This window comes from Cynocephalus volans, chromosome 1, assembly GCF_027409185.1.
Source record: "Cynocephalus volans isolate mCynVol1 chromosome 1, mCynVol1.pri, whole genome shotgun sequence".
NCBI classification, from domain to species: domain Eukaryota; kingdom Metazoa; phylum Chordata; class Mammalia; order Dermoptera; family Cynocephalidae; genus Cynocephalus; species Cynocephalus volans.
This window is the reverse complement of record NC_084460.1, coordinates 269050263-269068835: the sequence shown is the minus strand read 5'-3', so window position 1 is coordinate 269068835 and position 18573 is coordinate 269050263. Positions and strand designations below refer to the sequence as shown.

At 36.5% G+C, this 18573-nt stretch overlaps 1 protein-coding gene across 1 annotated transcript in view; it reads right to left on the bottom strand.

The window, feature by feature from the left end:
* The window catches only part of ICOS (inducible T cell costimulator), a 41938-nt gene extending 30967 nt beyond the window's left edge, over positions 1–10971 (bottom strand). The window contains exons 1-3 of the mRNA XM_063086315.1: positions 10803–10971; positions 1735–2073; positions 926–1032 (exon numbers count right to left, since the gene is read on the bottom strand). Coding sequence (XP_062942385.1) covers positions 926–1032; positions 1735–2073; positions 10803–10971 — 615 coding nt within the window. The remainder of the gene's footprint in view (positions 1–925; positions 1033–1734; positions 2074–10802) is intronic.
* Positions 10972–18573: the final 7602 nt, after the last annotated feature.

Here is an 18573-nt window from a genome sequence, read left to right as displayed (position 1 = left end):
ATCCCCATCCCCTCTTTTTGACTGTTTTCTGTTCTGTTGAAGTGGTGTGTGACCAAAGTGGAATAATGTGACTTAGGCTCCTGGCTTTAAGCTAAGTATGAGAACAATATGAAAAGGGCTTTGAATGAAAAGAGCTTTCTGCTGACCTTCTGTCTGCATTTCTGCCTTTATTGTTCCTTCCCCAGTAGACTTTGATCACGGACCCTATCTCATTCTCTTCTCTTTTTATATCTCTTTTCAAATTCCAGCCTGGCACAGATAGGCACACTGTCTGGCCAGTTGTGAGTATTAGCGTACATGCAGAGTATGCAGAATGGAGTTAGCTCTTTGGGTGAAAATCTGTAATGTGAAAGACTAAAAATGTCCCACGACACAGAGAGATTTCTGTTGTTGTCATTGTTTATCTTTCTGAATAGCTTTTCAGAGGTTTTCTTTAAAAGCAAGGAGTCTAAACACTTGCCGTGTAAAGAAGCTGGCAATTACTTTCTCATCTACTACTGTCTTCTTACAAGACCTTCTCACTGACTGTTTTGAACTTACCAATTGAGGAAAATTTGTGACGAAGTGTTACAGCTTTGCCCTCACTCTAGGAAGCTTAGATTCAAATTTACTGTCTTTATAACTTTCCTCCTGACTTTTTGTCTTCTCTTGGCCCCAGTTTCCTTATCCTTTTTGGATAATACTAATAACATGTTTCTCTGTAAGCCACTGAGCCTTTTTTGAAATAAAGTGGGCTATTAAATAAAAGAATAAATAAACTTCTGTTCTAAGTTATTAGTTTAATTAGTAGGTAGATCTTGGGGAAAAGGAATTGTCTACCTTTTGATCATATTACTCTGGCAAGAGCGACGTGAATTTTTGCTGAGTAAATAACCACTGATATTTCTCAGTAAAGCAGACACAAGAAAAGGCAGAAATTGCTCACCTTTTTTGTAAGCCAACAAACAAATGTGCATGCGATAATGTAGACAACAACAAAAGCCGAACATCCTATAGGTAACCAAAACTTCAGTTGACAACACAGCTGTGATTCTAGGTTGGAGAAAAGATATGTTAATGAAAAACTCTAAGAATCAAATCTCCTCTTTCAGTACTGAACCACAAGTTCCTTTACCAAATTTTAAAAAGCTATTTAATCAAATGAAGCTTTTCTTCATTGCAGTCATGAAATCAAGTAAATGGTAACTAACACCATCTCAGTATTATAACAAGTATCAAGAAAGAAAAACCTAAAAGACTATGCACATGTATGTTGACAAATGTGGTTAATAGAAAGGGGTTTTCTGCCTGTATTTTTGCAAAACAGCAAGTAGTAAAAGTAATAGTATAAAACTATGATTTTCAATCAGTTCACTTCATTCCACAAACACATTGCAAAACTCACCCTTCAATCTTAGGTGAATAGATATAATAGCCATTATTAAGCCATGAGTTTAGGTATTTGTCTTAATTTTTTTTCTGATTTTTCATTAAAATTACATGTGTTTAAAAGGCAGCATGACCTATTTCTAACTCAGCAGTTTATGTGATTAAATTGCATATTACTGATTAATACTAATTACTATTATTAATAATAAATCTTCCCTTGTACATTTTCATCATAAATGATTGACTTCAACTGCACCTAAATGAACCCCAACACAAATGATACTTGTCTGATTGTTTTCATTAGTGAGAAAAGTTGTCAAAACACATATGTACTCTTAATTCCAGAAGATAAAAGCAATGTCTTACCATAAACATGCAAATATTCACCACTAAAAACCTCTTCTTGAAAAGGAGGAGGATCGAATATTGACAGTTTGCAGGAATAGTAGCTGGCATGCGAACTGTCCAAGTTATACAGAAAAAAAGAGACACTGTTGTTGGATAACTGAGATTGACAGAAGTTCAGATTCTTGATGGACACCGTGTTTCCGCTTCCCTTTGTCTTTGTGAGATCACAGAGTGTTTGCCTCCCTTTCAGCAACTGCATTTTAAACTGCTGAACAATCTCAGGGTATTTGCATAAAATTTGTACACCTCCGTTGTGAAATGTAAACATATCAGACTTGACGGAATCATTGATTTCTCCTGGATAAAAAGAAAGAAAACAAAGCAAAAGTGACATTTAATAAATATGTTGCCCTAATAATTATATTTGAACTTAAAAGTAATTTATTCTCTTCATAAAGTCATCTCTGTTGCACCAAAATGAAAGAACTTCAAACCTCTCCACCCAAAAGAACATAAGGTAAAATTGTGTCCTAGAAAAAAACCTCATCAATAACGTGCTTGTCATATGTGAATATATAATATGGAATATATTGAATATTAAATAATAGATTTACATAGTATGAATCAAACTGGGATGATCTCTGCCCTTTGACAGCTTTCATATTGAAGCAGATGGTAAACAAATAAATATGTAGTAATGCACCATATTTTGTTCTAGGAATGAAGAATAATTTGAATAAAGATGGTAGGGTTGGGGTGGGTTATAATCTTTATTACAGAGTATACTAATTGACCTGATTTGATCACCGTGTATTGTACACATGTATTGATATTCAATTCTGTACCCCACAAATATTTACAATTAATTTTTATCAATTAAAAACAATAAAAAAGAAAAAGGAAATGCCACTTTGAGGAAGTGAGTTTTAAAATTAAAATAAAAGGATGAGTAGCACTTGGCCAAATGAAAAGAAATATGGGGGGAAATGTAGTTTAGGAAAAAACTTTTACAAGTACACAATAGTGTAAGCTAAAAATAAATGATTATATATAAATATATGTTTACATTACACCCTTCCACTGGAGAGTAAAGGAACAGATGAATCATTTTCAAGTGACAGAAATGTGCCTTCTCTGAACCTCATCCCCTGAGAACTGAATCGAGGAATGATGATAAAGGAAAAGGCCCCAGATTTTTGTTTACTTTTTCATTTCTTAAAATAAATTTAAGTTTATGGGAAGACAAGTTTGTTTCTGTGAGCTACATACGGATCACAGAAGGAAGAAACTGAAATGGCTTTGCCCTGGTTGCAGATTGAGTTATTTAAGTTCAATGGCTTTTTGTCTTCCTTTTCTTTTTCTGTTTTCTTTTCTTTTTTTTTTTTTTTTTTTTTAATATGACAAATTTTCATGCTGAAATTGTTTGGAAAAAATTATTAGCATGATGGTTTTTTACTTAAGTTTTGAAATCTCTGTCTTCGTTCTTGATAAGACTAGACAACCTGTATAAAGAATTTTTAAGAAAAAGATTGCCTAGTCCTTTCAGTGAAACAGAAATACTATTTGAATGTTTTTGCTCTTTATTTTCCAGATATATACTTATTTTATATAGCAACAATATTGTATGCTGCTATTCTCATTTAATGTCATATCATAAACTTTCCACTTTTACAGTCACTATAATTATTCTTTTTAATGACTATTACAATAGGCTATAATGTTAATCATAATTTGTTAAAACTAATACAGTAATGTTGGATGTTGGGGTTATTTTCAGCATTTTGCTTTGATGTAAATATTATAACATTTGGTCCAAATGTTTAAGCATTATTATAACACTATGTATTGCCATTATACTTTCTGAAAGAACTGCTCCAATTTCTAAAAGGACTAGCATTATCTAGAAGGATTCATTTCTCACACATCTGCCTGCACTAGTCGCCTTAATTTTAGTTAATATTCACCACAATTACTTATTTTTCTTAATATCTCTAGGCTTTCATTTATATCTCTCATTTCACTAGGGAATAGATTTTCAACTTGGGGATTTGATTGTGAAAATAAGCACAAGTGTTTCAGTTTTCTTGGTTTAATCACCACATATTGTACACAATAGTAAACTCTGTACCCCACAAATATGTGTAATCAATTGTTTCAATAAAAAATAAATAAATAAAAGTAGAATAAAATATCTAAAACAAACTAATTCTTACAACAAAACAACCAAAACTGCTAAACAAAATGTCTAAAAATATTATTAAAAGGATTAAAGAGCTCACACAAAGGAGGAGAAATTACAGGTTAAATTTGAAGAGAGAACCAGAACCCAGAGAGCTGAGCAGAGCCTGGAAGCTGCTTTTAATGTGAGAGCATTTGCTGTTCTCCCAAATTCAAACTTTTGGTTTTTTGTCTCAAATCCCAAAGTCTTCAAAGCAAGGAATCTAGTAGAAGGCCCTCTCCCCAATAAGTTGGGATGTTAGAGTAACAACCTTGGAGTACAGGTAAGCCAGAAGTAAACCAGCCTTCATGCAGATTGTAGCCCTTCAAATCACTCCAATGGTCCAGAAAACATCAGTCTTTGAACTTTGTTTAAGGTAATCTTGGACTATTATTAAACCTAGGCTTTTGAAAGAAAAAATGCAAACTATTACAGGAAGAAAACGTTTTTATCCTAAGCTTCAAATCATTGGTACAAATAATATTTAGATACAATGACAAGCACACCATAAAAATAATGAGACACACAAGTAAGCAAGGTAACAGCAGACTACAAAACAGACCCACAATTTATATATTTGAACTATGAGACCTGCATAATAAAACAATTGAGCTTATTCTGTTTAAGAAAATAAAAGACAAACTTGTGATAATATCTGTAGTGCACAAGAGAAAAATTTTTTAAGTCATCTAATTTGAAAATGAGCCAACTAGAGGGTCTGGCCAGTTAGCTCAGCCGGTTAGAGCACAGTGCCAGTAATGCCAAGGTCAAGGGTTCAGATCCCCTAACCAGCCACTGTCCAAAAAAAAAAAAGAAGAAGAACCAATGAGATTTGGCAACAACAACAACAACAAAATGCAGTAACTGAGATTTTTTTAAAAATTCAATGGATAGGTTTAATAGCGAATTAGACAGAGCTAAAGAAAGAAATGATGAACTACAAGATAGGTTAGAAAAATTTTTCAGAATGCAGTCATAACCCACAGATTTAAGAATCCCAACAAATCACAAGCAGATTTTAAAATATATATATATATGTATGTGTGTGTGTGTGTGTATATATATATATGTATATACGTATATATATATATACATATGCACATCTAAATTTATCTTCTTGAAAATTCTAAAAGCAGCCAGAGAAAAGAGACTGATTAAGGAGTAACGATTAGACTGACAGGTGATGTCTCAACATCAACAATGAAATCCAGGATGCAGTGGAATTAGATATTATATCTTCAGTATCCTGAGAGAAACTACCTGTCAACACAGAACACAGTGTCTAGGAAGATAGTGAAGGTATATGTAACTTGACACTTTGATAAGTGAAGTATGCATGTTGTGATTTCTTGTATAATCACTGTAAGAACAGAAATAGCACATATAACCCAAATCTACACCACAAATATCAGTCTAATGGTTTTATCTAAAGGGGGAGAAAGAGCAGGAATTAGGAAGGAAATGGGTGCATAGGCTTTCATGTCCTGACAATGTTTATTGCTTGACCTGTGGTGATTGGGGGTGAGGTAGTATGCTTTATTATTATTCATTAAATCATATATTTATGATTTTTCTCACTTTTACATATAGATGTTTTGGCTTACAATAAAAAAATGTTTAAGTATACAGAAGGAAAATAATGCTTATTTAATTTTTAAAAAGAGGGAACAGTGTAAACAAAAGGGGGAAAGTACTGACTGCCTGCGAATAGGTGCAGTCTACATCAAATGAAAAGGAAGGGTATTTTGTTTGGGGACTTATTTGTCTGAAGAGTGAGCTGTGGTGCACTACTGTTGCTTTGATGCTTATGTCTCCACCGTCTGCTGCTCAAGATAAAATCAGTGGACTGGTTCTCAGTTCCTTTAGAAATGTTCAGAGCAAATTTCCCAGAGACTTTAGAATGGCAGCAGGTAAACCACAAAGAGATCTTGGAGCAGAAGTGTCTGCGGCCACTGTGTGCACACACAGACAAAGACGCATTGTCTTCTATTTCTGATGATGATTTTGTCAACAGCTTTTTCCACCATCGTGCCCACACTGTCACCTATAACCCAACACAGTAGGAGACATAACTGTCAGCAGTGCAGTGCGTTGGAAGTGCAGTGCAGTGGTTCCCAAGGAAACCAGAGGCAAATCCTGGCTCCTCCTCTAGGAAGGCTCGGTCACTAGGGTGCCCCTCTGGACTTCAGTCTCCTCGCAGGTGAAATAAAGTCTCCTTATATGTTTTTGTGAGGAAAAGCAACATCTTAAAGTTCTTTCCAACACTTACTTTCTATGGATTTGGGATCAGAACATATCCAGATGAGACTACAAATAGCCAAGAGAGCCAATTCTTTGCTGTTGGGTGAGTCCTCCAGAGGAGAAGCCACGTTCCCATAATTTGCTCTGTTTTAATATTAGAATGGGCTATTTCAAGGAGTCAGGGGAAATCAAAATGATGACACTATCTTTTTTGCCCACAGAAGTATTTAGGTAGGGCTGGGAAGGCTGTGCTTCAGTTTTTCTTGAATGACAGTGTCAAGGGTGTATGCCATTGACATCAACTGGGGAATCCAATGTGTCATTTCTACTGGACACTATTGATTATCCATGTTATCATTTTTAACCTAAAAACTGCCCGTGTGACCTTTCTATTATTAAATGAAGTGAAAAGAAGGCTGACTCAGGTTTCCACATACTCAACGTTTAAGCTATCCATCTGGAAAACCATTTGGCAACTATAAGTCTGCAATTTGAATGTTTTCAAGTGTGGTATTTAATCAATTATTTCATGATTATCTTGGCACCTATAGAACAGATATGCTGAAATACCAAAACTCAAATTCTCCTTAGCCTTTGGCTACATTTACTCCTCAGCTTTTGAAAAATTGTATTAAAACGAGACCATCGCTTACAACCATGACTAAAGCATTTAATGAATAGACAATTTAAGGAACAGATTAGTTTCTTACAAATGCATAAGCAGCTAGAATCTTCTCTCCGCCCTTCGTGGGTGGTTGTAGATGAAAGTCTGATATTAAGCCTGTAGTGCTGATATGATGGCACCAATTTGTATAGCCGGCGTTTGTTCTGACTGGTTAAGTGCCAAATCTGTTTGGTCAGTTCCTCTGACATATCAGTAGTTAAAAACGGTGACTGTCCCCCTCACTGACCTCTTTCTTCTTGCTCTTTCTTCCTTCCCTGCATGTTTACATTTTTTTCACATATAAGCCCTTAATATAAAATCTCCCTCCATGATATCCTCCCTCACACTATCTTTAATACGCTCCTTGCTTTTTCTAACATACCGTCTCCATCTCCATTACCCATAAATTTCCGTTATCCACTGTCTGTGCATGTTTCAGGCATCGTAGAATCACTCTCCCCTTCACGCTCTTTGTTTTGTGTAACACGATTCAACCTCTTCCCAGCATCCTACACAGTCAGACCTGGTGAACTTAGAAATCATACAGAAGGTCCAATTCTTTGGTGTACAGACACCTGAAGGCCCAGACAGATTAAATGATTTGCCTGAGGTCACACAGCTTCTTGGGTGCACAAAAGATTTTTGGTTCAATCCACAGTCAAAGTGCCACTAGCAACAATCAATGGAAGTGCACGAGAATCAGGCAGCTACATGAAGCTGGACAGTGGCCACTAATGCCTGAGTCTTGCAGGACCACAGCTAACATCTGTCTGTGGGAATATGGCCTAAATTCCCGAAGTATCTCTGTTTTATGTACAACAGATTCTATCCACTTTTCCTCCGTCTCAGCTGGTCAAAACCATCATCATCCACCAAGAGCTTTCTGCTTTTGTTCTTGCCCATTTATAATCCATTCTCCACAGAGAAGCCAGAAAAAATCAGATAGTGTCATTGCCCTGCTTAAAAACCTCCAGGGCCTTCCCATCTCACACAGAACAAAATCTAACTCCTTGCCAGGACCTGCATACCATCCTGCCTCTCTAAGGCCATGTACACCAGTCACTCACTGCACCACAGTTACACTGCCCTTCCGCCTAAGCCTCAGACACACAAAGCTGGCTCCCAGGACTTTGAATTTGTTGTTTCTCTGCCTAGAATGTTCTCTCCGATCTTCACATGGCTGCTTCTTTCTCATTGTTCAAGAGTAATGACACTTCTTCAGCAACCACTGACAACCCAACCTAAAGTACACACCCAAGTCATCTTCTGTCATATTACCTGAGATAAAGTATATGTCACTGTCTGAAATTATCTGGTTTATTTGCTTGTTTTCTTGCTCACTGGCTACACCACTATAACTTAAGCTTTAAAATCAGTGACCTTGTTGGTCTTACTCATCAATCCATCCCAAGTATCTACTATAGCACCTGGTACGTAGTAACTTGCAATAAATATTTATTAGATGGATGGATGGATGAACAAATTAATGTGTAGATCTTGGTAACATTATAAATATAAGGAGATAAAGCATGGAATATAGAATACAAAAACTAAAAGAGCTCCGAGAAATGATTAAGTTAAAACTTTCATTTTATAATTTGTTCTTACATTTATAAGTTAAACTAGAGCCAAAAAAGTGAGATCTTGCTCAGTTTCACAGTTCATAGCTGGGACATGATCCCAAGGTTGGCTACATCATGTTGCCTTTCTTCTGGAAAAAAATCATGAAGATATGACATTCATGCATGCACCACACCATCCCAGCTGGGAGGTCAGGTTCTAATGAAAATGATCTTTCTGAGCTTTAAAGAAAAAGTTCTTTACCTGAAAATATCCATCAGGTTCATAAAGACTTGTTTAGATGATTAATGAGTCTCTTGGTTCTTTTACGTCTATAGAGGGGAAGACAGCTTTAAACATGGTTGATTCTTTTGTATCCCAAAGTGCACAGTAATTAAATATGTCCAATGCATGGTTAAGACAGGGGCCCCTGGACCAATGATTATCATAATCACCCAGATGTTTATAAACACAGCATGTTAGTGATTTGTCATCTAAACACCATGCTGTATCTTCTAGCACTTAATACATTGTTAAAAAATATAAATAGGAGTATGTTCTCTTGAATCTGGTGATAACTCAAAATCTGAATGTTAAGTATAAATTTTTGGTTTGCTACCCATATCTATTTACTTTTTGTTGGAACTTCTAGATTATAATCATTCTAGAGAGCAAGTACTATGTTTTCTTAATCACATTGAGTACCATGTCTAGTGGGGCATATTCTTTCCAACAGAGGTTCAAACCTGTTAACTGCTGCTGACTATGACATTTATAACAATACTGTTGATGTCAATAGACTAATATTTTCAAGAGTAAAATTGGAATCTTTATATTAGGTGTTTGTTTAGTTTTTCAAGATTTTTAATGGATGAGAGCATTTGCATCTCTTTTGTGGGGGCTGTTAAAAAGATCTCTGAAGAAAAGGTCATTCATCTGAGAATTGCACTATGGTTCAGAAGTTTATTTGCAAGGTGGTTCTTTTAATATCTAAACTATTTCATGCCTCCAGTATGCAATGGTCTTGCTATGACCCATCCTGCTAGGACTCTTTGTAAACAGTTGTGTTAGCCCTGGTTGAAAATTTTTTGGAGAAAACACTTAGAAGCGCACATAATGCAGGGTGTGTAAGACAGATCAGCAGTGTGATTTTCTTCTCCTTAACTCAGACTTCTAACCACGAAAGTCTCAGAGTGATAGAAAGATAAGATCTCCTGAGTTTGCAGTTATTGATAGAGCTTATTAAACACATTTTCTGTAATCAAACAATGATAAGCTTTAGCTTAGCACAGCACAGAAATGTGATGCAAGAAGCAAAGATCTAAAAATTGCAATATTTATATTAGGTTTTAGTTACATGTGATCCTTTACTAAGAAATTTTGACTTTTTTTTAATGTACTTTCTACCACTATCTTTTTTTTTCATCTCTCATAAAAGCAATGTCATTTCTTATGAGTCTGCTAGCTAAAATTTTTAGAATCCTGGGTAGTAGATTTTTATATGTGCGTCGCTTCTCTACTTACATTATCATTAAAAGGCATTCATAATCTAAACAAGTAATTGAGGTTAGGGAGGTAGAAAGGGTAGGCAAGATAAACTCAATCCAATCTAAATTTCTAACATTTGGAGAAAAGAAAGCCAAAAAATGTGAACAAAAGTTAGGAGAGAGCCAAAAGCCAAAAGAGTGCACATAAACACACACGTGGGCATATACACAAGCACACACAATGTGTGAATTGTTTTTACTCTCCAAAGACTCACAGGGGGCACAAAACATCCATTGGTTCTCCATGCGTGTGTGATAAGAAAAATGAAAGATTGATTTTCTTCCAGTTATAACAGATTTTCTTCATGAAAATGGAAAAATCCCAGGGGTGTTATAAAATTTTGTAGCAATACTCACAAAGTAACCAATTTGCAAACAAGTTATTTTGTTAGTTATTTCATTGCCATGATTTGAAATTATCATACTAGGGAAGTCACATGAGAAATGATCACACTAGGGAAATCACATAAGATTACATGAACCCAACTCCCTTCCACAGACGGGAGGTAGAGAGAATTCCATCCTCAGCCCTGAGTATCCACATTGCTTTCCATTCCTTAGCTGCTGTGGAAAGCTCTTTGGGCACATAGACAAGGTGTTTGTTCACTGTGTGAATTCATTTGCATCTATGGCTCCCACTCTCATTTTTACCCCAGTATCTTACTTCTTTATCTCCAGCCCAACCCTCCAGTCCCTTGTTTCCAATTTCCTTTTGACATTTCTATCTGGATACCCTGAGACATCAAGTGTAACATTTCTAAACTGAACTCAATTTCCACTCACTAAACCCAAACCCTATCTTATTAGTGTGACCCTGGGAACCTTAGAGTCTTCCTCATTTCTCCCTTTCTCTAACTCTCCTCATTCAATTTATTATCAAATCTGGTTGACTCTAGCTCATGAATATCTCCTGAATTTGATTCTTTTTCTCCATTCCCATTGCCAATCCAGACCTTTTTCATGTCTTCCCTACTCTGTAGAAGCATCTTCTTGACACCAATCTCCTCTCCCAGTCCATCCTCCATGCTGCTCCCAAAATTGTGTTTCTACAAAGCATTTCATTCTTCAGCTTAAAAGTCTCCATTAGTGTCCTATTGCCTATAACGTTAAAAAAAATCCCTTTGGCATGACACAAAATACCTTCACAATCTCATAGACCATCTATTGAAGCCATACTGAACTTTTTGGTCATTTCTTTCACATCGGTACTTCTGTTCCCATAAACTAGAATATCCAATTACCCCCTTTATCTGGCTAGAAACCCTCATTAATTTTTAAGAATTGTTGTAAATGCTAACTCCTTTCTTGAGGTATTTCTGAGACCCCCGGACAAAGATGACTCTATGCTCTCAATAATACTTTGTTTAGACTGATACTTTTATAATGCATATCATCTTAGATCATGATTATTTTTTTCTTTCTTCCTCATTTAACCATGAGCTCCAGAAGGATAAGGACTGCATCGTGGATATCTAAATAATCCCAGGACCTGGAATACAATTGAAACTCAATAATATTAGATAGGTGAATTAAGAGAAGAATATGAAAGCTAAGCATGGTTGGCAAATGTCCTTGTAATGGGCCAAGGAGAGGAGCAAGAAAAGTAGTACAAGATATCCTAATTACTGGATATTGGGGAGCATTTATCTCCCTGACCAAAGGCAAAGACACAAACTGAACGATGCCCAGACAATTCCTTGAAACCCAGCAGCCTCCACATAACAAAAGCAGAAGCAACAGCTTATCACTAACTGCTTATTATGGACAGACCACAGTAAATGTACTCTACCATTTGATTCTCATAGCAATCTTTTAAGCCAGAACATCTATTTTTATCCTATTGTACAGCTGAGGAAACTGAGGCTTGAATAACCGACTCAAGCTTATAGAGCCAATAGACGACGGAGCCATAATTTGGACCTACACAATCTGACATCAGAGTCCACACACTTAATGAATCATAGTCCAATAATCTAGCCCAACCACTTATTTTACAGAAACTAAAGCATAGCAGCTAAAGAGACTTGCTGAGAAATAAGAAACAAAAAGAAGCTTTTAACATTAAACTACATATGGAAATGATCTCAGATTATTTTTCCTTCAGGGTATACTAGATAGCCTATTGTCCCAAATATTTAAAGTAGAATCCACAATACTTAAAGCAATATTGGTGACACATATGTGTTTCTGTGATTGAAAGGGTCATCGTACACCAAAATAATTATGAAACAATATCTTAGATATGAAATTACATTGTGCTTAACATATTCATTTCCCTAAATATTTTCATTCATCAACAATTGTGTATTAAGCTGCCCTATGTATTTGAATCTGCAGCAAAGTCTGGGTTCTTGCTCTGATAGAGCCTACATTCTCAATGTCTGTAGAAATATATAGAAGTGGATTCAAATATACTTTCATTGTAGTTAACTAAGTGCAAACAGGCACTTCTATGAGATTTTTGTTTCAATTCTAGATAGCACAAATAAACAGAACTTTAATTGTGAGTGCAATTGTGGTGGTGCTGTTGACACTGTATGGATGGATTCTTTGATGCTGAGTGCTAAGAGAACGTAAACACTGGCTGTAAAAAGTTTGATTTCCCAAATTCAAAAAAGTACCTTTAAATCATTTTTAATTGCTTACTGAAAGTGCTGTGTCTGTGTCAGCATGGCTCAAACAAACAAATTATATCAGCCCCAGTGGTCAACTGAATCAAAACTCTTGAGTCCATCCCTTGCTTAGGGACAACCTGTTTCTTTGCTTTCCCTCAAGTAAAGTAAATACAAGCATCACTATGTCATGCATGACCCAGAGGAGGTTCGTATCCCCAATATCTGACTCTCTCTTTAAACTTGCAGATCTTATCTGTTTTGATCAACCTTACAAGCCAAACCAGTGACAAAAATCATTTTGGGACTAACCGCTTCAATTAGTGTTACATATTCTCTATATAGTTAAGTTCCACTTTCTGAAATATGATTTTGAATTTTTATAAGTAGCTTTCAAATGCCAAAATTTTTATTTTACTGAGGATGACCAAAAGGTTGCCATTCAACAGACCTAGTTTATCAGAATAGAAGTAGCACAATGTTGCCATTTACTGAGAAAATGTGACCTTTTCTTTAGTTACTGCAGGCTATATAACTGGTTTAAAAATATATTTTTAAAAATTCGTAAAGCCCAGTAAGTCATTTTACATGTAAAATTCAATATTCTTAGAATAGGGAGGAAGCAAAAGTTGTGGGTTTTGCTCAGTTTACAATTATAAATACTGGGGTGAATTTTTTAAGTCAAATAACATTATGGATCTTATAATGAGTAAAGCTAAGATGATAATTTAGGTCCTCCCTACACACCTACACTTTGTTTCTACCAAGAAATGGTAATATGCTACTAGTAACTTAAAAACCATAATATCCCATTTCATTTGAAGGAGTCGTGGTCAACAAGCAACAGCAAGTTATGAAAACCATTTTGTTCACTAATGATGAAAAACAAGGAACTCATGATCTTACATGAGAATAATAGGCATTTCTAGAAAGAGAAGGGAAAAAAGACAGAGGAAAAGATATGATTAAACAAACACTAGGAGAAAAAATAACCTGAAACAAAGATTAAAACTTGATATGCAGTTTGAAAAGACTCATTCAGTTCTAAGAAAAAATAACTCAAACACATAGAAACAGAGGGAGTTAGGCACATCCTGGTGCAATTCCTGAATTCCAATGTTTAAATAAACAGCTTTCAAGATTATAAAATTCTAGAGAGATTTTTTTTTAAGTTACTTACAAAGGATTGAAAACCAGACTAGCATGGAACTATTCACCCACAACCCTAAAAACCAGCAGACACTGGATGAATATCCACAGACCACTGAAAAAAAAGACTGCAGTCCAGGAACCCTGTTTCCAGAAATGCCATCAGCCACCCATCAGGGCAAAAGAAAGACATCTTTACTTGCACTGGAATTCAGAGAGTTAGGATTATTTGAAGAAAATTATGGAAGTCTTCTAATCATTGGATCAAGAACAGAGACCACAGGACAGGAGCAAATGTCCAGAACGACACTGTCATTGAAAATATGTGATGTAAGTGTAAAGAAAGGATTCTCAAAACAGAAGGGTAATACTGTAAGAGGAAACCTCACTATGATCTGCACCTGTAAGCTTAATTATTTCAACAAAACCCACATATGGGGCAGGTGTTTTGTTGAAACTCACTGAGGACAGCATGAGAGTGGGAAGAGAACATTCCAAAGTTCTCCTGTAAGTGCTGGGGGTGGGAGTTGAGCACATCAGGCAAGGGCATCGTCATTATTTATTTTAATACAATAATAAATAAATAGACATGCAATTAAAATTCTCTGAACATGATAATGACAGTAAATTAAGAAGTGTAGTTGACCTTCCAAATTAACTGGAGGCAAAGAAGAGCATTAAAAGAAACTTCATCATGCGAACAAAAGATAAAGAGAAAAGGAGGATGCAACAAAGGAAAACAGATAGTAAACAAACATGATATTGAAAGAATAGAATCAAGTAGAGGCTTATCATGGTGAGTGGGAATGGCCTGAAGAAAAGATTGGTAATTGGGGTTTCCGGTGGGGACGGGTGGGGGTGGGCAGCCTGTCGGTATGGGGATCCGAACACTTGGCCTTGGTGTTGTCAACACTAGGCTCTAACAACCTGAGCTAACCCACCAGCCCTTGGGATATTCTTTCTTTCTTTTTTTTTTTTTTTTAACGCAGCATGAATACCAGTAGGGGCTGCTGCCAGGAGACGACATTGGTGCAGAGTCTTGGAGAGGCTGGTAGGGCTCCAAGGTCGGCCCGTCTCTACAGGCTTCTCTCTGAGCTCTGGAAGGGAAGCAAGAGCTGGAGATGCTAAGGGACCATTTTCCGTGAGGTGGTGGAATTCAGAAATAACTGTTCCAATGCCTCAGTGACGAAGCAAAGTTCAAAGTGGACCTGAGGGGTATTCAGCTTCCTCACAGGATACGTAATGAGACAAACCCACTTATTAGGCACCATCTGCTGTCCATCATTCTACTTCCATGCATTCTCCACCCTGCTCTCAGAGTGGCCTTTCTAAAACCAGCATTCATCAGGTCACCCACATGGTCCCCACTACCCATAAAATCTACCAAGGGGGTCTTTCTATTTGCAGTTAGAGATTCACATCCTTTTACCATAAGGAACTTCCTATTGTTCCAGAATCATTAAAAGAACAAAACCTTGTTAAATTCTGCATTGAGATCCACAGAAGACTGGGAATCACCAAGATCTCCAACGATCTCAATTTGCCAACCAAATAACAAAATTGATCAGAATTTCCCTCCCTTGAGATTTATGTTACAACTCTGCTGCTTCAACATGGTGATGTTGGAGCCAGACACATTGGAGTCCTAATCTTGGTTCTGCCACTAGTTGCTATATAACAAATCATTGAGTCTTGCCTGGTCTGAGATTCTTCAAGCGTTAGCTGAAGGTAAGAAAGCCTATGTCTGTGGCATGAGAAAGCCTACATAGTAGGCTTTAAAAATATAACAAAGAAGATCTGCAAGAGTTTGGCAATTTGTGCCTATGGCTTTTAAAATGGTCATTGCTGAACTCATGAATCATGGTGTATTTTAAATGTGATGACTGTTAGCATATTTATTATCACTGTTTATCCACTTACCTCAGTTTTGCCACCTGTCAGACAGGAAAACGGCATGCCACGTGGCATGGTTTTCTGTGTGATGAGGGTGAACATTTGTTTTATTCATTTAGAATCTAAGATGAATATTATTCTAAAAGTACAATGTATTCATCAGCTTAGTCTGGCAACTTGAAACAATCCTACCCAAGGCTGGATCTATCTTTCCTCAGATATCCCATGAATGCTCATTCACATCTCCTGATCACAGTACCACTGGCATAACTGCCCAGGTAGATTTGGCATAGTGGAAGGCTTTTCAGCAGTTCAAACAAACCCTTCCACAACTTGTACAAATGTTCTTGGGAGAAAATCCAAAATCTGTAACATGGCCCATACTGTCTAAATGGTCTGGCCTCTGCTGTCCTTTTCAGCCTCATCTTGCACCATCCCCAACCCTTTTCCTCTCTGTGCTGAGAACATCAGCCTTCTTCCAGTTCCCTGACCAGTTACCTCATAACTTCCTGCCACGGGACCTTTGCACTTGCTCTTTCCATGTTCTGGAACGCTCTTCCCCACCTTCATACCATTTTCCCTACTGATTCCCATTTGTCCTTCAGATCTCAAGTGCACTTCCACAGAAAATACTTCGATGAACCCTGCTCCCCAATTCCACCACCACACTCACCCAGTCTAGTCAGGCTCCTTGTTACATTCTCTCACAGAACTGAGTTTTGCCTGTAATTATCATGAACTTATGGGATTATTTGATTAATGTCTCTCACCCTACCATTCAGTTAGCCTTAGGAGAACAGAGATTGACCGACTTTTGCTCATCAGTGGACCTGCAGCAGTTATTACACTACCTCCTATATGCCAAGTGTTCAGTGCTGCATGAATGAATAAGAAAGAATGAATATCAATTTCAAAGCTATTCGCATGTCATTCATGCTGCTAAAGGATTTCACTAGGTTGTAGAAAGGGAATAATTTAATAAGCAAATAGCCCAGAACTACCGTTGGTATTTGTTACAAAGTAGATCCTAATTTCTCATTCCTCATTCTACTTTACTTAAGAGCATTTGAGTCATCTTGAGCCAGCATAAAACATTTGATCAATCTGATTTTGGATTTTTAAGATTTTGGAGAGAAAAGTAAAGTCTATTTCTTTGTACCACTGAAAAATGTTTTTCTAGATGGGATTATACCTACTGAAAGTTTTGCCTTCAATTTTAGTGCTAACAGAACTTGCCCTATTTAACATTATTTCACTTTATTTTTCCAAGCCTCAAGAATAGGGCTCAGAGTTGAGGAGAAAATAAAAGCAATACAGAAATAGTATAAAAAGCAGCAGAAACACATATACTAATTTACATTGTAGGTAGCATTATTTAAATTGTTCCTATAGATACATTCAATCCAAGAGAAAGAATCAAGGACTCAAGAATGATCTTTTTAAATGTCTATAGGGGCTGGAGAGTATTTTTACATCATCCATTCCTCCTTGGCCTCTTAGGGGGACTCTAGTGTCAATAAAAACTCCATGAAAGCCTGGGCATGTCAGACAATAGACCACCCAAATAAGATTAAAATCAAAATCCTTCTCTTCAAAGCCCTTCCATTTTATTTTCTACCACAGAAAGACTTCCCAGCCCAAATGCCAGGCTATTTAATTTTGATACTGTTGACACAAATCATTTCGCCTTTCATCTTTCTCTATGAACAGTAAGCCACTCTTCTATTTTATATACTGACAGGTAACTCCAAGCAGGTAGTTTAAAATTTTAATGGTCTGATGAAACATTTTTTTCATCTTAAAACAGTATCAAAGGCAGCGGTGCAAATTCAATGCCATCCACAGTGACATGGGAGACACAGTGCCCTTAGCCACATGCTTGGACTGTTCTGAAATTGTTCCTACTTTCAAAAAACAAAAGTGTGTTCTATTTGGTGCCTAGTTTTTCTGCCTCTAATTTTTCTTAATGTTCTCTTGAATTATAACTTAATAAAAAAATATTCAATAGCCTACACTTACCTGTTAGAACTTCAATTTGGAAGCAGAAGAGAAAGAAATACCAAAGTTCTGACTTCATGTTTGCCAGAAACCAACACACTCCTCTCCTTCAGGCTTCAAAGCTGACAGCAAATTCATGTTCTCAGTTGTTTTTTATTTGCTGGAAAGGAAGTGGGTTTTGTGGTAGTTTGTGTCATGTCACACCTACCGTCAAGTGGAAGGAGTAAGAGTAGAAGCCTCTTCATTGATGTCCACGGCTATATGGGAAGCACTCTTGCTTATGGGGGTAAGCACTTAATCTATGGATTGTTGATGATTTTGAAGAAAGAGGAAAACTACCTTATTCTGGTTTCAACAAAACAAGTCAAAGAGACAATGGCTATTCTTTTCACAACCACCCTACTTCTCTGAATCAAGAGTTACTGGGAATAATAACATCTAAAAACACCCACATGATGAATAATACATATATTTTGGCACATTTCTATCTTAAGCTATTTGCTCCAGAGATGAGAAAGCCTTTTCAAATAGGACAAGAAAATAATAAAATTGTTACAGAAATTGAAATGAAGAGATCTGAAAGAGGAGCATTATAGGACTCTGAGAAATAATATTTCTATAGCATTCATTGTAGATTGTAATCTTCCATATGATGGGATCAGTTTTAAACTAACTTGAACCGTGCTCAGTATATTTCAGCAGAGTCTGTATTAACTAGGGATTCTGCACCTATAGACCCAAATGTGTTTAAAGACAAAATTACAACAAATCTAATTTTGTAGTTCTTAATTAGCTTTAATTATGATTCTAGAATCTAGACCGAAATCGGTTCAGAAAGCTCCACCTCACTACATGTTTAGGCTGTATTTATAGCCAGAAAAAAGGAAGTGACATACAGAAACAGCCTGATAGGCGGTGGTTGGCATTTGCCTTATGTGGTCATGTTTTGGCACCTTTTGGCCTCTGATTGGCTGG